The following is a 22,070-nucleotide window of genomic DNA, read 5'->3' on the forward strand; positions in this document are numbered from 1 at the left end:
CCACCCAGGTGCCCCTTTAAGAATCTTTCTTAAATGATGGCTATTTGGTCCTGAAATGAATGAATGAATGAATGAATGAGGAAGGAAGGAAGGAAGGAAGGAAGGAAGACAAATGCTTAACTTTTCCCTTTAATTGCTCATTTGTACACTATGGTACACTGTGTACCCCCAGTGTGGACTAAAGACTTTGAGGGACACTTCCATTTTCTGATTATCATAAATGAATGGATTTTAAAACATTCAGCATGCTTCAGCTGCAACTGTTCGTTTTGATGCTCAAATGTTCTCATATGGCCAATGGGGAACTCTTAACATTGGCTTCTGTATTCTGCTGACAAATTACTTTGGAGCTTCCTTGCTTGCTGGCACAAGACGTCCTAGGCTTATTTCTTACACTTTCTGATCTGCACCAGGATTACAAGAAGGCCAGCTTCCTTTTAAAGGAAAATAATGTTTAGAGATCATAATGTGGGTCTAGGTTCAACTGAACTGTCATTGCTTTTAGGGTACTTCAGCAGTCTAAGAAATCCATATTTTTGAATAGAAAAAAAAATGTGAATTTTCCTGACATTTCCAATCCACATGTAATATTACAGGACTTGTACTTCTTTGATTTTACTCCTGTGCTTCTTCTCTTACCCTGGAAGTCTTGGTTCCCTAACAATGTTACATGATTACATATTTATCATCTAGATTCAAAAGAACAAACAATGGCAATATTATTACTAATATTACCTAAAGGACTTCTTTGAAGCACTCTTTGTCCTTAAAATACATTCTACTAAGAATGTAGTCAAAATACTGGCTAAAGTTACCTGACATAATTCTTTCCTTAGTGTCACTACGTTACTAAAATAATGCAGCCAAATTGATTGTAACATTCTTTCTGAAATTTTAGGGATTGCTCTATTAAAAAAAAAATGTATATTCTTTGGAATACACAGAATATTTACATAAAACTATATAACAAAATCCCTTCACAGCACTTTCATCCTGTCTCCTCTGCCTCACCTACTGCATCCCCTTATAAGTAACCATGCTTTTTTTTGCAAATGAGAATATATTTCCAACCCTTTGCTATTATAAATAATGCCCTCAATGAATAACACACACACACACACACGTATTTTATATATAAAATGGAGAGGTGGGCAGGGGCAAGATCTTAGCAAAGTCATGGAAATAAATTTAAATTTTGTTCTTCATGTAACAGAAAATTAAGAAAAGATTTTATTATTTTTAAAAAGATTTTATTTATTTATTTGACAGAGAGAGACACAGCGAGAGAGGGAACACAAGCAGGGGAAGGGGGAGAGGGAGAAACAGGCTTCCCACTGAGCACGAAGCCCAATGCCTGGGCTCGATCCCAGAACCCTGGGATCATGACCTGGGCCAAAGGCAGCCACTTAATGACTGAGCCACCTAGGTGCCGGTGAGGAAGATTTTAAACAAAAAAAAATTTTTTTTTTCCAATCTAAGCACAAGAACACAATATTGGCAAACTGATAACTTCAAAGTTATATTAAGATACACATTATGAAAGTTATCACTTTAGAGGGAAAACAGATGAAAAAAATTACGAAGAATAAATACTAGAATCCAAAGTATTGTCACTTAAAAACCACGTGTTGCTACAGTGGCCAACGTTCTATCAAACTGCAACAAATATTCAGGAAAAATGTAATGGCTATAAGGAAGTTTATCTTTTCCTTCTGCTCTTCTTTCTCTCCCCTCTCTTCCTCTCCTTCTTTTTATGCTTCATATAGCTTAGTAGGTTAGTCAAGTGTTGGTTTGTTTACATGGCAACATTTAAGGAACATCTGATTGTAGAGTGTATTGGTAGGTATTTGCTTGTGATATTCTTTACAAGACAAAAAAGTGAAACATCAAGTTCATACTTTCTGTGACAATTATATTTCTTCACACTTTATAATCTGACTTTATAGAAAAAGCTTTGAATAGTCTCCTGATTTTTAAGTAACTGAGGAAATCTTCATATGGTTCCTCAAATATAACTGATTTGTTCCTGCCCTTTTTTGCTATCTGAAATTTTTGTCTTTGTTTTTGATATTTCTTCTGCCTTGTCCTCAAACCTTCATGTGGAGGACTTCTCATTATTCAAGCCTCTCCTCAGGGAGACGTTTCTGACCACCTTACCTAAAATAATCCTCCTAAATCACTTTTGGTATCTCACTTATTGATTCTTTTGTAAAATTACAGGCACACTGACTGGCATTTTAAAAAATGTTACAAATAATTCTGGAAATGAAAAATGTAGTAACAAATTCAAGATACAGGTTAAGCAGTAATCAGAACAGTTCAGGGGAGAATAAGTGAATTTGGAGATTGTTCTAAATACACCAATCAAGATGCAACAAAAGGAAACGAAGAAATGGAAGATATAAAAGAAGATAAGTGATATAGAGGATAGAATGAGAGGATCCAAAATATGTCTCAGTAGATTCTGACAGGTGATAAAGTGAGAGTTACAATACATTTGAAAAGATAATGGCACAGAAGACATTGGGAGATGGAGAAGAGAAATGAGTTGGGGGAAACTGGAAGGGGAGATAAACCATGAGAGACTGAGGACTCTGAGAAACAAACTGAGGGTTTGGTGGGGGGTGAGCCTGGTGGTGGGTATTATGGAGGGTATGTATTGCATGGAGCAGTGAGTGTAGTACATAAACAATGAATTTTGGAACACTGAAAAAAAATGAAATTAAATTTAAAAAAAGATAATGGCTAAAAAAAAATCACAAATGATGAAAGACATTTGTCCTAAGTTATAGAAACCATATGATTACCAATCAGAATAAATAAAATTAATCTATACCCAAACATATCCAAGACAACCTACAGAATCCATAAACAAAACATGCGTACAGAGAAAGAGTTGTTAAGAGTTACAGAGTATGAAGATTACTTATAAAGGAAAGCTGATTAATTGTAGTTATAGCAACAAAGGAAGTCAGGACACTCTCAGAGTAGCGATACTGACAAAAAAAGTAATTGTCAGCCTAAAGTTGTATACCGAGAAAAATTATCCCTTTAAGTACATTAAAAAAAAAAAAAGAGTAAGAAACTGAAAAAAACCTGGAAATTTGCTATCAATGGAATTAAGAGAATTCTGTTTACTATAAGAATTTTTGTTCCCAGAGGAAAATCTGAGATATAGGAAGGAATGGTCAGCAAAAGAAAAAAAAAGTGAAATAAGGGGGAAAACGCAACCTAAAAGAAAATAAAGGATGGGGGAAAAAGCTTAACAAACAGAAACCACAAAATAAGATGATGGAAACAAATAATTATAGGGGTAATAGTGCTACAAAAGAACACATGATGCTATGAGTAAATAAGAGACCCAAACTAAATTTTGGTGGGAAATTAACAGAATGTGCACACACACACATCAGTGAGTGTGTGTGTGTGTGTACACATGAAATTTAGGAGGTATAGAGAGGTTTCCTTAGAGACGTGATGTTTAAAAGACCTGAAAAAAAGAAGAGTAAGTTTTATTTAGAATAAATTGGTAGGGGTAGAGAGTGGCTTCTACAGAGAGGCACTAGCATGTGTGAATGTTCTGAGGCCAGAGTGTATGACATATTGAAGAAAATGAGAGATAACCAGAATGAGGACCAAACAAAAGACACACACCAGATGAGACCTGGTAGACAGGAGCTGGATTTTGGCAGTTTCAGGATTTTAATTTTTATCCTAAGGACAATCAGAAGCCATTAAAAGATTTTAAAGCAGATGAATGGGATGCCTCAATTTGGAATTTTGAAGTATCACCTGTCTCTTCCATGCCTAGAGTCAAGAGTATTAGATTGAAAGCAACATGAATAATCTAGATGTATATTTTTATTCTTCAGGATTAATAAAATATGGTATCCATCTTAAACAGAACATAACATTTTTCTTCTGTCTTTAGCCTCGGAAAACAAAGGCTCAGCACTGAAAAACAAGATGGGTAATTTTATTGCCTTCATTAGCAGACAGAGAAATACCTTCTGAACTGAACTATAAAAACTGTTCAGTATTTTCCTAATAGAATAACAACAGACTCCATTTGTAAACAGCATAAACACAACATCATAAAACCACATGGCTCTCTTAATTACAGTTTAACATCTCAGCTGACAAGTTCACCTACCTTAATCTCAGACAAGAAACCAGACTAGTAGTGATGGCAGCAGCAGCAGCAAAGGATACTTAATAAACATATCACTGAAAGTCATGTAAGGTATTCAGTGCAGTCTCCAAATGCTCACTTGAAGCCTAGCTGATATTAATCTCATACATAATTTCTTTTTTAATCTTATTCAAACTAGGAAATATGATTTCCAAAGGTTAATCTACTGGTAGCAATGTATAGTGGTAATTTCTGAAAATTTTTATTTTTTTTTTTACTTATCTGTTGTCAAATAACTTGAGGGAAAAAAATTCTAAAATGTCGATACTACAATGCAGTGCAATAACTAATGTTCATTATGACGTTTAATGTTTTACATGTTGCTTAAGAAAGCATTAAGGTATTTTCCATTTAAAATGATTAAAATAAAAAATTTCATTGCTAAAAAATCATAAATCCAATGATCAAGTCTCAATTCTCATTTTAGTTGTCAACAGCATTTGAAAACAATGAAGGTTTTTAATCCAATAAATCCAACATATCATATATCATACATGTACTGGGAATATAAAAATGAAGAGACGGATTCCTACTTCCAAAGGTATATTATAGTGGAAAGATAAACATGGAAACAATTGCAATGCAGTAAGAAATTTACTATAAAGAAAGTTCTATGAAAGTATCACCGGACCTCATGGCAGGAATCTACACCAACAGGGCTAGATGCTACATGCTACTTCATCTCTGCCCCACATCTGATCTTGTTTTGTATAGGACTGATAAGTTCTTCATGAGTATCACAATAATGATAAAGTTCTTAATTGCAAATTTCTTCCTGCACTTTAGAAGTTTTCAGTTTGGCCCCAGATTAAGACTGAAATTAAAAAAAAATGATATAGGATGTTATTTCGATCTGTTTTTTAACTTAGTGTGCCAGGGCAAAAAAGAATCATTGGTATAAGCAATGGGTGTCTTACTTCCTCCCAGTTTCTAAAGCTGAGTATTTCCACAAATCTGTAGAAATGAAAGTGCACAAAGAAATATCTCTAATATTTCAAACACCTGGTTAGAAAGTACTATGGAGAAGTAAATGGCAATTTTAAGCTGGGTAATTGCATTTTAAACTAGTCTAGAGTTTGTAGAAGAGAGGGAAAGGAAAATGAGGAATATGGAAACTGACTTGTGAAGAACAATTGAAAGAAACAGGAAGAACAAGATGAAAAGATCTTCATGGAAAACAGAAGTTTAGAGAGACATAATAGTTTCAATAAATATTTACAGCACTAGTAGAAGAAGTAAATTTTCTCCTATTGCTGCAGACAGGGGAAAACACCCCTGAAGATTAGCATGGAAAAGAGAAGTCCTAGAGTTACAGTAATTTCTACAAGTATTTATAGTACTGTTAAGCAAAATATTGTTGCAGATAGAAAAAATACAAAACAAAGGATGGATATTCCAGAGATACAAGCTTAATTATGAGAGCTATCAAAGGTTTTTTGAAAGTACTTATTGACCAGCAGTTGAATTACCATCTCTCATATGATAGTTATTCTATCTAAGAATGCTATATTGGCGCAGAGGCTAGGTAGGATATTCTTTTGAATATCTTTTTCTTTGCTTATATGACTAATTCTGTTCTGACAGTGTTTTTGCCTATTTTTCTACATAGTTGTGTTTTTCTCATTCACTCTAGTTTTGTTCTGTTAGTTGAAGGGGTTGCCAGTTAGAATAGTTATAAATACTCTCTCCATTTGAGTCTTGCATTTTCACTCTGTTCACAGTGACCTTTATAAGAGTTAAGTTTATTTTAATACAGTCGAATTTACAAAATTGTTGTATGGATTGTTATTCTTGTACTTAAAAAAGTCTTCTTTATCAGGATTTAATCCTGTATCCTTTCTTTTTGTGTTTCTTTTCACATTTTAGCCCATTAGCCCACCGGAATTACTTTTGTGAGTTGTGTGAGGTAGGAATCATCTTTTTTTTTTTTTTTTTTGGTCCTACATGGGTAACCAGTTGCCCCAGAACCATTTATTCAACAGGCCATCCTTCCCAGTGATTTATAATGACATCTCTGTCTTGTACCAGATTCTACTAATGTCTGGAGAGTTTCCAGATTGCTAAACTGTTCTATTGATTTGTATATGGCCAACAGCACCATGTTTTAACTGTTAAAACATATTAAGTAATATGCTTTAGAGGGACTTCCTCAACCACCTTGACTTAGTTATGCTTAGCTCTTTAAGTACTACCCATAAATTTTAAGACTGGCAAGTCATTTTCCACAATAAACCCAATGAGATTTGACTAGAGTGACACTGAATCTATAAGCATATTAAGGATGAAATGCCATCTTTTAGAGTCTGTCCATTCATTTAAAATATAATCACTTATTTTGGGAGCCTTATTTTCATCCATAAGGTTTAAAACATTGTATTAGCTTCATTCTTTGGTGTTCTGGTGCATTTCCTGCTTTTGTTGCTATTGTAAATGAGATTTTTAAAAAACTGTGTTGTCTAACAGGATGGTTGCTGATTTGATATAATATATACTGATCTTGTGAGCAGAATATTTTCTGAACTTTTTATCAGTTCTAAAAGTTTAACCTTTTCTTTCATACTTTCTACATACACAACCATGCTGTTTGTAAAGCAACCACAATTTTGTTCATTCTTTCCTTATATTTATTATTGCTAATTTTCATAATTCTATTTTTTTTCCCCTCACTGTGCTATTTAAGTCAGGACCTCTTTGGTCTGGAAAATGGTGAAAACTGGTGATCATGTGCATTGTTATCTATTACTTTAAATAATTAGAATATGATATTTTTGGTAGTCACAGTATACATTTACTCTTAATTTGATAAACAATTTTATTATAAATTTGTCAGCTTTTGTAGAATTTTTCTTATCTATTAAGATGATATGTCTCGTCTCTTTTCTTTTTGGCAATGTGGAAAATCATAGAGGTTTTTCAATTGTGGAATCATCTGTGCTTCCCTGTCATTATTTATTATGTTTTTATACTTCACTATATTCAATTTGCTAATATTTATTTAGGATTTTTGTACCTATGTCTGTAAGTAAGACTGGTTTGCACCTTTTCTTTCTTTTGTTATTTTTGTCTCTTTTTGGTATAGAGATTAAAACAATATTTCTCTTTTCTTTAAAACAGTCTGTAAAACAAATTATCTATTGCTTTAAGGTTATATGAAGTTTACCTACAAAACCATCTGATTGATAATTTAAAGATTTGTAAGTTAGACCACCCAAAAATATTCACGTAGATTAGCCAATAGATTTATGGATTACATTATCTGATTTGAATAAAGTAACTCATAGAATGAACAATGAGCTTAAATGTATGTGGTTAGAATACTACGAAAAATGTAAGCACCAGCAAATAAAAGTGGAACACTGCTACTGCTAGTATAAGCACTTAATTGATTATAGGTAAGAACAGTGAAATCAGGCCAAAAAATTTAATTCCTTTTCTTTTTAAGATTTTATTTATTTATTATTAACTATTATCTGAGAGAGAGAGAGTCAGAATAAGCAAGAACCAGTGTGGGGAGGGACAGAGGGAGGAGGACAAGCAGAATCCCTGCTGAGCAGGGAGCCCCGAGATGTGACGCAGGAGCTTGATCCCAGGATTCTGAGATCATGATCTGACTGAGCTGAAGTCAGATGCTTAACCAACTAGGCCACCCAGGTGCCCCCAACCCCCAAATTTTAATTCTTAAGAAAACCATTTGAACTATGGATTTATATCCTCTATCATCACTAATAAAATTCTCCCAAAGTCCATACTGTGTAGTAACATATTGGTAGTGAAGTCATGATTAGCAAGTTATTTAAAAATTGTTTATAATATCTTTATTTCAACCTTAAAAATTTTAATTTATGGAAAGATTAGTACAGATATTGGTGTACATACATAAACACACATGCATATACAAATGCATCAAAGGATATGTGCTCCTTTTTTTTTGGTTTTGTTTTAAGATTTCATGTGCAAGTATGCAAACTTAGAGCCTACCAATCTACACCACAGAATGGCTTTACAAAAAAAAAACCCCAAAAAAAACCACCCCAATTTTATTACTCACTGCTTGAAGCAATCTAGTAGCTTTCTGTGGCCCTAAGAAAATCAAAATCTTTAATAATTCTTGTGTAACTTTCTCATAATTTGGTCTCTATTTCTTTGGCTCATTCTATTAACATTCTCTCCCTTGCCCTCTATACTACAAGCCACACTAGACTAAATGATTCCTATAATCATGTAAGATATGAGGTAATCCACCAAAATCATCAAGAAACTATTTATTTAAGGTACAGATTTATCCACTATCATTACTCTTTTCAACCTTCAGATGAAAAGGATGTTCACATACATATCTGTGCACTTTTGCCGAGAATATAATTACTTGGGTTTGCCTTATCACTTAAGTTCATAGAACCAAAGAATGTAAGGAATGGAAATTTACTTTTAAAATGTCATTTATTCCAACAACTCATCTGATGCTTCTGAATACCTCTAATGATAAGGCAACCACTTTCCACTTGGAGAAATGTCTGATCCTCAGAAATATTCTTTTGTATATGGACCTGAAATCTGTTTCCATTTAATTTCTAGATCCTAATTCTACTCCCTGGGCTATTCAAATAAAGTTCTGCCCTACTTTAATATAATGAGCACACAAATATTTACAGATCACTATAATGTTACTGCTAAGACCTCTCTTCTGAGGTAGTAAGAAAAAGGAGGTACAGAGTATGGAGGCCAGTGTTTATCTTTTATGAGTCTGTTAGCTCAAATTTAATTTTCACATTGCTCTAATGAGTTTGCTATTATTATTAATGCCAAATAACAATGAGGAAACTTAAGGCTCCAACAGGTAAAGTTACTAGTTCAAGTAATTAGTAGCAGAGCTGGTCAACCACAAGTATGTCAGATACAAAAACCTATGTTTTACTCTCTTTAGAACACTGAACTGCCTTTGACAAGGAGCTATAGGAGGATATGAAACACGGAAAAGCAAAAAAAAAAAAAAAAGCAAAAGCATGCAAAATTCTAAATATCCTATGCTTTCTATTTTCCAAAATTCTATGTGTTGATATATTTTTCCCTTAAGCCTCATATCACAGTCATCTTTGACATTTCTGTCTAATAAACTAATTATTATTTTAATATTTCTCAGATATTTCCACATAACTAAACTCCCATGAACTAAAATTAGGCAAGCAAGAAGAGAAAATCATTTCCATATTTCATTCCTTAATTTTAATGTTTTATACAATGAAAAAATTACCTTCTTTAAACATTGACTAGATACTTCATTAGAGCCCAAACACACACTGCCTTCTGTGATCAAATCTAATGCTGATATTTTCCTGGCTTCACGGACTGACAACACTATCCCTAACCTGTGTTAACAAAAGGTATCTGTTCTCTGTTCTCTAGGCAAACACTTATTTGGCATCCCCCACAAACACTTATATGGCCTCTCCTTCCTTTCCTCTAGATTCATGGCTCTTTTTTAATCCACTATCAGATAAGACCAACATAGCCTTCGTCATTCAGAATTCTTATGAAAAATGTATCTCTATATATTTAATTGCATGATTATTTATCATATATATTAACTTTTCTTTTTCCTCAGTTACATCATAAATAATTGAAGAAAAATCATTTCTTAAACATTTTTCACTTAGGTGTAAAAAACTGAACAGTAAGTGCTTAGTGTTCTTAGCTGTAACATTTTAAAAATAATTTATACATCTCCTTATTTGTATTCTTTGCTTTTAAGCTGCTAGTGAAGATTCTCTTGCCATACATTTTATTGTGAAAAGAAACCAAGGGCAACCCAAATTTCCTCTTCTGTAAACAAAGTCAAATACAAAATTCAGCACTTCTCTCTAGTTCATATCACATAAGCTAATTGCAAGTAAAATTATTTCTAAAATAAAATTTTTATGAATGTAAGGTTTTATGTATATTAAATATTAAAACATAAAATTATGAATTACACACACACAAATCTTACCTTGCTGAGTATTTTGTTCTTGCATTCGATTCACAGTGAGGTCTAAGGGGCCTTCCTGCTCTTCCTGAAGGGAGTTTTCTGCTTGATTCATTTGGATACTTTTACATATTAGACTTGGTCCAATTGAACCATTTCTATTTTCTTGAATTTTACCACTTTTTGAAATATACTCAATTGCAAACTGACGTATCATCTTTTTCATTAATTCCTGAGCAACTAAGGGAATGTTAGGATCACAGTTCTGAGGAAGATCTAGGGAAGAAATAAACATGATAGGCATTAAAAAAGAGAAATGGAAAATATCAATACTTAAACTTATTTTATTAAAAATTAATGGTTTCAGAAGTCTTCAGTTCAGTCCACAATTGCTAATGACTTCTAGGACTTAGTAACAGAAACCTTGTAGATTTAATTAGTATTACATCAACCGGAACTTGGTATATTTAATGATTTCTTAAAAACAAATGTTTTCGGGGCACCTGGGTGGCTCAGTGGGTTAAAGTCTCTGCCTTTGGTTCAGGTCATGATCCCAGGGTCCTGGGATTGAGCCCCACATCGGGCTCTCTGCTCAGCAGGGAGCCTGTTTCCCCCCCTCTCTCTCTGTCAAATAAATAAAAAATATCTTTAAAAACAAAAACAAAAACAAAAATGTTTTCCAGGGCCCCTGCATGGCTCAGTCAGTTGAGCATCCTACTCTTGATTTTGACTCAAGTCATGATCTCAGGGTTGTGAGATGAATCCCCAAGAAGGGCTCCCTGCTAAACGTGGAGTCCACTTGAGATTCTCCCTCTTTCTCCCCCTTTGCCCCTCCCACCACAGGCACCCACATCCTCTCAAATAATTAAATAAACAAAATCTTCGAAAGACAACAACAATAAAAAAGACCAAATATTTTCAGTCTCAAACTAAAATACAGACAAAGAATTAGACATAGAAGCAGAACAGCTTATTTTCAGGGTTTAAAACACTTAGAATGTGAACATAAATTGTAACTGAGCAATTTGTAACTTAATATACAAAGTAATTATATGCATTAGCTATTAAACAAAACTCTTATAAAATCTTGTAACTCTTTATAAAACATATACTCTTATAACTATTTATTACCATTAAATTGTTCCATTCTGTCAAATCTGTATTCCATATATAAACCAAATGTCAATCAAAAATTTCCCTTTCTTCAAATTATATTGAGAAATTTTAATCATAAAGAAAAAATAAGAAAAAAAAGTGATACAGGCAGCCTCCACCAAGATTCAAGCATTGTTAGTATTCTTTCACATTCACTTTTTAAACTTCTTTTATTTGCAGAACCACTGAAGGTACAGTGGAGAATTATGTTATTTCACTCCTTAATATTTCAGTATGCATCTACTAAGACTCTCCTATAAAAACAGCAATACCATTTTTGAGGGTCTTAATCAATTCTTGACCCCAAAACATCTTGATCAGCTACAACTATAATGAAGGTCAGTAGTGATACACACTTCTGCTTGTAACTTGTACAAAAGCTACAACAATTAATGATTTTATATAAGAAGTGTAGAATAAGGACAGACAACTTATAAACAATAATAGTGATAGGAGGTTTGGTATTTGAGGAAGGTGGGTGGTGGTGGCTTCTTCACACACACACTTCTGGCCTCACTTCAATCCTTTTATTTACTCTGCTCCTTCAGAGGCAGAACTATTGGTAAATTGGGAAGGATGACTATGCAGATGTGATTAGGCTCCATACCTCTTCCTTTTAGAAGTGAAACTAGAGATACTAATTCTTTGCTCCTTAAATATCTTAACTCTTATCCATGCAGATCAGTGTTATGTAAATAGGCCTGCTTTGATCCAGGAAGACTGAAGGAGTAAGTCTTTTTAGTTCTGGAGTTCAATATTAGCTGGAGCACATGTCTAAGAAATCTGCAGCCAAGTTCTCCAACTAACATCTACAGTTACAGATACATGATTCTAAAATGCAAGATGGTTTGGAAACATATACTATGTGGAGGTGAGGAGAGGCAACCAAACGACTTCCACCATGACTATCTCCAAATTTGGTAGCAAAATGTGATCTGGGCTAAAATGAATCTATTTATGATTCTGCAGAAATATCAATGTATTTGATCACAGCATGTTGTTTTGGAGATGTTACAAAATAAATATCCTTATATGACCTCTTTCAAAAGCAAAAAAATTTGAATTCTGAAAAAACATCTGAGAGAAGAAACTATGGGCAAAAAAAATGTAGTATTTTAGCCTTCACATTTATCTTCCTTTAGAATCCCGTAGGGAAGAGAGGCACTATTGGTTTTTTTTTTTTTAATTTATTTTTTATTTATTTTCAGCATAACAGTATTCATTATTTTTGCACCAAACCTAGTGCTCCATGCAATCCGTGCCCTCTATAATACCCACCAACCTGGTACCCCAACCTCCTACCAACACCCCCGCCATTTCAAACCCCTCAGATTGTTTTTCAGAGTCCATAGTCTCTCATGGTTCACCTCCCCTTCCAATTTCCCCCAATCCCCTTCTCCTAACTTCCCATGTCCTCCATGCTATTTGTTATGCTCCACAAATAAGTGAAACCATATGATATTTGACTCTCTCTGCTTGGCTTATTTCACTCAGCATAATCTCCAGTCCCGTCCATGTTGCTACAAAAGTTGGGTATTCATCCTTTCTGATGGAGGCATAATACTCCATAGTGTATATGGACCACATCTTCCTTATCCATTCGTCCATTGAAAGGCATCTTGGTTCTTTCCACAGTTTGGCGACTGTGGCCATTGCTGCTATAAACATTGGGGTACAGATGGCCCTTCTTTTCACTACATCTGTATCTTTGGAGTAAATACCCAGTAGTGCAATGGCAGGCTCATAGGGAAGTTCTATTTTGAATTTCTTGAGGAATCTCCACACTGTTCTCCAAAGAGGCTGCACCAACTTGCATTCCCACCAACAGAGTAAGAGGGTTCCCCTTTCTCCACATCCCCTCCAATACATGTTGTTTCCTGTCTTGCTAATTTTGGCCATTCTAACTGGTGTAAGGTGATATCTCAATGTGGTTTTAATTTGAATCTCCCTGATGGCTAGTGATGATGAACATTTTTTCATGTGCCTGATAGCCATTTGTATGTCTTCATTGGAGAAGTGTCTGTTCATATCTTCTGCCCATTTTTTGATATGATTGTCTGTTTTGTGTGTGTTGAGTTTGAGGAGTTCTTTATAGATCCTGGTTATCAACCTTTTGTCTGTACTGTCATTTACAAATATCTTCTCCCATTCCGTGGGTTGCCTCTTTGTTTTCTTGACTGTTTCCTTTGCTGTGCAGAAGCTTTTGATTTTGATGAAGTCCCAAAAGTTTATTTTCGCTTTTGTTTCCTTTGCCTTTGGAGACATACCTTGAAAGAAGTTGCTGTTGTTCTTATGTACTGGACAAGGATTTAGCTATATGCTGGAATCTTAGCCACCCTTATGTACTTAGGGTAGTTACATATCCCTTCTAAGTTTTAGTTTCTCTGTTCATAAAAATGGAAATGATAATAGAACATTCAAAATCATAATAGGGCCTGCTCACAGGATATTTTAAGGTTATGTAAGAATGTAGGTAAAATACTGAATTCCTGTACTTGGCATTTTAACAGTCTAGGAAACATTCGCCATTAAGATGTAGACTGAGCAGTTATATTTTATTTAAGTCACAAAATGCCAAATAAGTAAAGATATTAACTAGATTAATATAAAATTACAAGCTAATTGGGAAAATACAAAGGACCTAACTTCTAAGTATTTTGATACTTTTTGGTCCAGAATAGATAGTATTAGCACAAGTACCCTAAATGATGCAGATTACCAAAACAAGAAATTTCCATGTTGTATATAAAAACTCCCATTTTAAAAAATAATTTCTTGATTATTACCTCCAGGCATCTTTGAAGGCTTCTATGAACATTCTTCTCCATCTATTTCTCAACCTAATTTTGCTTTGTATTATGTGTTAAAAGGAGATATTAGATTTACTTCTAGGTATTTTGTTTAACTGTGCTATAATTTATTGAATGTCAACTTGTAAATTAAAAATAATTAAATTTACCAAAAAAGAACAGAAACATACTGGATTCATATCATTAGACTGGGGCTACAACTTTAGGGTTGAGTTTAGAGCTAAGTTTAAAAAGTTTAAAGCACAATATATTGTGCCACTCTATTTTTTGTTTTTTCATGTACTCAGTTTTTAGCCCTTTATATTGGGGAATAAGTGTATGTTTATTAATTAAGAAAAGAGACAAAGAGACAAAAAGTGCTGCTGATTAGCTAATGAGCCTTCTAGATTATGTCTACATGCTGTCACAACCATAAAAAAGCAAAGGAGTTAACTAGAGATACAGAACAGGAATTGTAATGTTTCCAAAGGTCAAGCAAGTAATAAGTATTTGGCTGGAAGAGAGAATGCTGCCACGTGGAAATAGAAGAAGACAGAAATAACTTATTTTTTGCCTTCTTAATTTTTCAAACCTAATTAATTCAAAAGTTTTAACAAGCTTTTTGTAATAGTCAGTTTCAAGATAGTCCTCAATGATTTTAACCTTCTGGCTTCATTCTGTTGTGTAGCCCCTTCCATGTTATATCTGCGGTGGCATGGGTGATTGACAGCATACTAAAGAAGTCTGTCATTTCTAAGATCAAATTATAAAAGAATGTGGGTTCTATCCTGGATACTCTTGACTGTTACTATTTGCTGTTATCTCCCTCCGCCATCCCCTCCTCTGTCCGTCAATATCTCTTATCACTCATTCTGGAGGAGGCCACACTGTTAGAAGCTCTATGGAGAGAAACTGAAGTCCCCTGCAAACAACCAGTGAGTGAACTTGAAAGAAGATATTCCAGATCAATGAAATCCCAGATGACTGTAATCCTAGCTGATCCCATCAGAGCAGCCAAATATACAGCTATGCTACTCTGTGAGATTCCCAGCTCAGAGAAAATATGAGATAATAAATGTTTGTTTTAAACCGCTAAGTTTGGGGGACAATTTACTAAATAGTAATAATAAATAATAAAGATTTTGTTACATGTTAGTGGGATGTTATTGTAATAAAAATCTAAAATGTAGGGATTGGCTTTAGAACCAAGCAGTGGGCTTTGGAGAAAATTAAGGTACCAAAAAGTACCTTAAGTTGTTAATAGGAGCTTCATGGTTTTTGATAAGATGTGTAGGGTGAGGATTGTAAGACAATGAGGTAAATGTTACTGGAAAGTGGAGGAAAGAATATACTTATTTTGTAGAGACAGAAAGTTTTGTGTTGTGTGCAGTAAAGTTTTCCTGCTGTGTGCAGTAACTTGGAAAGCAGAAAATGTGCCTAATAAATGGGGTAATCTATCTAGGGAGATTTCTAAGCAAAGCAAAGTGCCCTCTGGTTTCTTTGTGCTAATTATAGTAAAATGTAAGAAAGGAGACAGACTAAAGGAAGAACTGTTAAACAAAAAGAAATTAGGTCTTTATTTTGAAATTTTTCAGATGCACAGATAGGAAGTGAGGCTAAAATTAAGAAAGGTTAAATTAAGACCAAATCAGGGAAATAGCCAGGAAAACAGCTTAAAAAAAATGATTTTTTTCCAGATTTGACTTTCTTAATAATGTCATGGGACTCATGTGGATTTTTTTTTTAAGATTTTATTTATTTATTTGACAGACAGAGATTACAAGTAGGCAGAGAGGCAGGCAGAGAGAGGAGGAAGCAGGCTCCCTGCTGAGCAGAGATGCGGGGCTCGATCCCAGGACCCTGGGATCATGACCCGAGCCGAAGGCAGAGGCTTTAACCCACTGAGCCACCCAGGCACCCCTCATGTGGATTTTTAATTTTATTTGTGTGTGTGTGTGTGGGGGGGTGTCATTCCTTTATACTGAAGGACTCTGTAGTTAACCAAATCATTTCAGGAAGTGTCTATTCAAGAATATTGGCTAAATCTCAGTAAGAATAGTAAGCTGTATACTGTTTTAAATTGCTTTATTCCCATCCTCCTTTCCTACTGTTGAGGAAGCCTGTCCCAGGGCAAAGAAGGTAGGTAGGGGAGGAGAAGGTATGGGAAGGGAGGAAGAAAGAAAATAAACAGAGTCTCAGAAACCTGTGGAATACCATCAAGTGCACTAACATTCACAATGGTAGTCCCAGAAGGAGAGGAGAGAAAGAGACAAGAAGCACAAAAGATAGCTCTTTCTTCGGTCTCATTGTTAGTGTATAGAAATGCAGCTGATTTCTGTGCACTGATTTTGTATCTTCCCACTTTTCTGAATTCCTGCATGAGTTCTAGCAATTTTGGGGTGGAATCTTTGGGGTATTCCACATAGAGTATCATGTAATCTATCAAGAGTGAGAGTTTGACGACTTCTTTGCTGATTCAGATGCCTTTTATTTCCTTTCATTGTCTGATTACTGAGGCTAGGACTTCCAATACTATGTGGAACAACAGCGGTGTTGTTCCTGACCTTAGGGGGAAAGCTCTCAGTTTTCTCCATTCAGAATGATATTTGCTGTGGGCTTTTCGTGTATGGCTTTTATGATAGCTGAGGTATGTTCCTTCTATCCCTACACTGTGAAGAGTTTTAATCAAGAAAGGATGATATACTTTGTCAAATTTTTTTCCTGCATCAATTAAGACGATCATATGATTCTTGTCCTTTCTTTTACTGATGTGATATATCACGTTGATTGATTTGTGAATGTTGAACCACCCTTGCACCCCAGGAATAAATCCCATTTGGTAGTGGTAAATACTCCTTTTCATGTACTGTTGGATCCTACTGGCCAGTATCTTGGTGAGAATTCTTGCATCCACGTTCTCCTTTTTGGTGGGGTCTTTGTCTGCTTTCAGGATCAAGGTAATGCAGGCCTCATAAAGTTTGGAAGTTTTCCTTCCATTTTGCTTTTTTGAAACAGCTTTAAAAGAACAGGTATTAATTCTTTAAATGTTTGACAGAATTCCCCTGCGAAGCCATCCGGCCCTGGGCTCTTGTTTGTTGGGGGATTTTTGATTACTGCTTTAATTTCCTTGCTGGCTATGGGTCTGTTCAGGTTTTCTATTTTTTTCTGTTTCAGTTTTGGTAGTTTATACATCTCTAGTAATGCATCTATTTCTTCCAGATTGTGTAATTATTGGCATATAGCTGCTCCTAGTATGATCTTATAGGTGTACTTCTTAGGTGTTGGTTGTGATCACCCATCTTCCATTGATGATTTTATTTATTTGGGTCCCCCCCCTTTTTTTTTGATAAGTCTGGCCAGAGGATTTATCAATTTAATTAATTCTTTCAAGGAACCAGCTCCTAGTTTCGTTGATGTTTTCTACTGTTCTTTTGGTTTCTATTTCATTGATTTCTGCATCTTTATTCTCTTCTAGGTTTAGGCTTTATTTGCTGTTCTTTCTCCAGGTCCTTTAGGTCTAAGTTTAAGTAGTGTATTTGAGATCTTTCTTGTTTCTTGAGAAAGGTTTGTATTGCTACATACAATATAAAGAGACACTTTAAATTCAAAGGTTCACATATGTTGAAAGAAACAGGATAAGGGAAAAAAAAAGACATTATCAAAATATAACCAAAAGGAAGCTGGAATGATTCTACTAATATCAGGCAAAATCTAATCTAAGACAAAAACGTCAATAAAAACAGAGAAGGTCACTTTATAATAATAAAGGTTCAATCTCTAAGAAGATCTAATATTTATAAACATATATGGACCTAAGAACAGAGCCCCCAAATACATGAAAAAAATCACAGAATTAAAGGAGAAAGAAAACATTCAATATTAACAGTTGGAAACTATTAAAAAAAAAGCCACTTTAAAATCTATCTATCTATCTACTTATTTAGAGAGCTTGCACAAGTGGGGGGAGTGGTAGAGGGAGAGAGAAAATCCCAAGTAGACTCTACACTGAGCAGATACCTACTCAGAGCTCAATCTCACAACATCGAGAACATGACCTTAGCCAAAATCAAGAGTGGTACACTTCACTGACTGAGCCACCCAGGCATCCCTAAACCACTTGCAATAATGGATAAAAAATCCAGAAAGAAGATCAACAAACAGAAGACTTCAACAACACTAACAAACATATGCAGCATTCCATCTCAAAACAGCAGAATACATAGTTTTGTCAAATGCATGTAGAACCCTATGACCCAGGAATTACACTACTAGGTATTTACCCCAAAGATACAAATGTAGTAATTCAAAGTGGCACGTGCACCCCAATGTTTATAGCATCAATGTCCATAATAGCTAAACTATGGAAAGAGCCCAGATGTCCACTGACATTTGAATGGATAAAGAAAATGTGGTATGTATATACAATGGAATATTACTCAGCCATCAAAAAATGAAATCTCGCCACTTGCAATGGCATGGATAGAACTAGAGGGTATTAAGCTAAGTGAAATAAATCAATGACAGAAAGACAATTATCATATGATCTCACTGATAAGTGGAATTTGAGGAACAAGGCAGAGAATCATAGGGGAAGAGAGGAAAAAAATGAGATAAGACAAAACCAGATAGGGAGATAAACCATAAAAGACTCTTAATCTTAAGAAACAAACTGAGGGTTGCTGGAGGGGAGGGGGCTAGGACGCATGGGGTGGCTGGGTGATGGACACTGGGGAGGGTATATGTTATGGTGAGCACTGTGTATTGTATAAGACTGATGAATCACAGACCTGTACCCCTGAAACAAATAATACATTATGTATTAGTAATTTTTAAAAAAATGCATGTAGAAATTCTCCAAGACAGACCATATGGCAGGCCACACACAAAAAAAGGTGAAAAACATAAAAGGTACGGTCTCCAAAATCAAAGGAATAAAACAAGTAATAAAAGGAAATATGGAAAATATACAAATGTAAAAACAAAAACAGAAACAAAAAACCCCCACATATTCCCAAACACCTATTGAGTAAAAGACTGTGTCACAAATAACATTAGAAAATACTACAAGTTTAATAAAAAGGAAAACAGAACATACCAAATGGTATAAGATGCAGCTACAGCAGCACTTAGAGGGCAATTTGTAGCTGTAAACACACATTTTTTTTTTAAGAAATTCAAACCAACAACCCATTAAGAGAAAATGAATTGAAAACTAAACCCAAAACAAGCAAAAAGGAGGAAATAAATAAAATGTTGTAGCAGAAAAGAAAAAAAAAACCCACAACATAAAGAATAGAAAAACAGAGAAGCTCAATGAAACCAAAAGTTGGTTTGAAAAAAATCAACAAATTCACAAACCTTTAGCTAGACTGGCCAAGAAAAAAGCTAGAGAAGATTTAAGTTGCTACAATCAGAAATGAAAGAGACATTACCACTAACCTTAAAGAAACACAAAACAGAACCAAAAAATACTATAAAAAATCATATGCCAACAAATTAGTTATCCTAACTCATGTAACATTGTATATTAACTATACTGGAATTAAAATAAAAATAACAAAATTTTAAAAAAGAAAAAACCCCCAAATTCCATATCCTAGATGAAATGGCTAAATTCTAGAAAGATAAACTACCAAACTGACTGAAAGATGTAACAGAAAATGTAAATAGACCTATAAAAAAATTGAAATAATGACTAAAATACTTGTCACAATGAAAAGCTCAGCGACAGATTTCTGAGTAAATTCTATTAGATTTTTAAAAAATTAACACCAAATCCTTTATAAACTCTAAGAAAGAGATGAGGAAGGAACACTTCCCAATTCATTCTATGATAGCAATATTAGCATTATATCAAACTAGACGAGGAAATCACATGAAAAGAAAACTACCATGCCAAATGAAAACTAACCATTATAAAGAGACACAAAAATCCTAAATAAAATACTATCAAACAGAATCTAGCAACACATAAAAATAATTATACACCAAGAATCTACCCCAAGAATATAAGGTCAGTTCAACATATAAAGACCAATCAATCATTATAATAAAACGTTAATAAAAGACAAAAGCCAAATCTTCATAGATGTAGAAAAGCACTTGAGAAAATCCTGCAAGCTTTTATGCTAAAAACACTGAACAAGTCAGGAACAGAAGAAAACCACCTCAATTTAAGAAAGAGGGCCAATGAAAAATTCACACATAACATCACATTTAATAGTGAAAGAAAACTTTCCACCTAAGATCAGGAACAAGACAAGAATATATGTTCTCACCACCTCTAGCCAACATATACTGGAGGTTCTAGGCAGGGCAATTAGGCAATAAAAAGAAATAAAAGGCATTTAGATTGGAAAGATAGAATTAAGGCTCTGTTTGTATGTAACAATCTTTAAAATTTTTTTTTTTACTTTAATTCCACTATAATTAACATACAGTGTTATATTAGTTGCAGGTGTACAAAACAGTGAATCATAACAATCTTACGTATAGAAATTTCTAAGGAATCCAAACAAAATTTTTGAGCTAATGATTAAGTTTAGGAAGGGTACAGATCAAATATCAATAAACAAATATCCATTTGTTTATTGGATCTGAATCTCTTTGGGGAGTATTAAGCATCTTATATACAAATGTAAAAACAAATATACAAATATACAAATGTAAAAACAAAAACAGAAACAAAAAACCCCCACATATATATATAATGGTACTAAACAATTCCAAAATGATAAAAGAAAAAAATTCCATTTACAACAGGATCACAATGAAACAAAACAATGGAAAAAACTGTATGCTAAAAATGATAAAACTTAAAAACAACCCAAACAAATAGAAATACATCTAGTGTTCATGAACTGGAAGATATAATATTGTTAAGATGCTTAATACTCCCCAAAGAGATTCAGCACAATCCCCATCAAAATCCTAGCTGGCATTTTTGTAGAAATTGGCAAGTTGATCTAAAATTCAGATGGGAATATAAGGAATCCAGAAGAGAAAAAAAAAAAAAAAAAACGTGAAAAGGAACTAAACTGAAGGGTTAGCACATCCTGATTTTTAAAATTACTATAAAGTGCAATAATCAAGACAAGTGTTATCGGCATAAAGTTAGACATATAGATGAATGTAGTAGAACTGAACCCCAAAATAAACCTTTACATTGATAGTCAATTTATTTTTGATATGAGTACCTAGACCATTCAATGGCAGAAAGATTAGTCTTTTCAACAACAGTGCTGGGACAACTGGATATTTAGATACAAAATGAAGCTGGATCTCTACCTCATACAATATATAATAATTAACTGAAAATGGAACAAAGACCTAAATACAGGAGCTAAAACCATAAAAATCTTAGAAGAAAACATATGTGTAAATCTTTATAACCTTGGATTAAGGTGACAATTCCTTACATAGGACACCAAAAGCACAAGCAACAAAAGAAAAAAGATAGATCTACTGGATTTGATCAAAATTAAAAACCTTTGTATTTCAAAGTACACTATCAAGAAGTGAGAAGACAGTCCATACAATGGGTATTAATATTTATAAATCATGTCTGATAAAAGTCCAGTGCCACAGTATAGAAAGACCTCTTCTTACAAATCAACAATTAAAAAAAAATCCCCAAATAAAAACTGGTGAATGATTTTAGTAGATATTTTTGCAAATAGATTACTAATAGCCAATAAACACATGAAAAAGATGTTTAACATCATTGCTCATGAGGGAAATGAAAATCAATACCACAATGAGATACCATTTCATACCCAAAAAGAGCATTATGATAAAAATGCAGATAAAGTGCTCATGAGGATGTAAAGAAATCTGAACCCTCAAACACTGCTAGTGAGAATGCAAAATGGTGCAGCCACTTTGGAAAACACACTGGCAATTTTTCAAAAATGTAAACATATGATCCAGGAAATTCTACTCCAAGTCATATAACCAAGAAAATGAAAACATA

General features: G+C 34.0%; 1 protein-coding gene across 14 annotated transcripts in view; it reads right to left on the minus strand.

The window, feature by feature from the left end:
- Window positions 1-22,070, minus strand: part of LCORL (ligand dependent nuclear receptor corepressor like) — a 158,010-nt gene that overhangs the window by 46,250 nt on the left and 89,690 nt on the right. For 11 of the 14 annotated variants that reach the window (XM_045075962.1, XM_045075963.1, XM_045075944.1 and 8 more), the window contains exon 5: window positions 10,179-10,430. In XM_045075962.1, coding sequence (XP_044931897.1) covers window positions 10,179-10,430 — 252 coding nt within the window. Of the gene's footprint in view, window positions 1-2,749; window positions 3,955-4,545; window positions 5,007-10,178; window positions 10,431-22,070 lie in introns of those variants that run through there. The other 3 variants (XM_045075974.1, XM_045075980.1, XM_045075988.1) reach the window with 3 other exon arrangements.

Source organism: Mustela putorius, unplaced genomic scaffold (genome assembly GCF_011764305.1).
Source record: "Mustela putorius furo isolate JIRA1106 unplaced genomic scaffold, ASM1176430v1.1 tig00000083_pilon_pilon_pilon, whole genome shotgun sequence".
Lineage (NCBI taxonomy): Eukaryota > Metazoa > Chordata > Mammalia > Carnivora > Mustelidae > Mustela > Mustela putorius.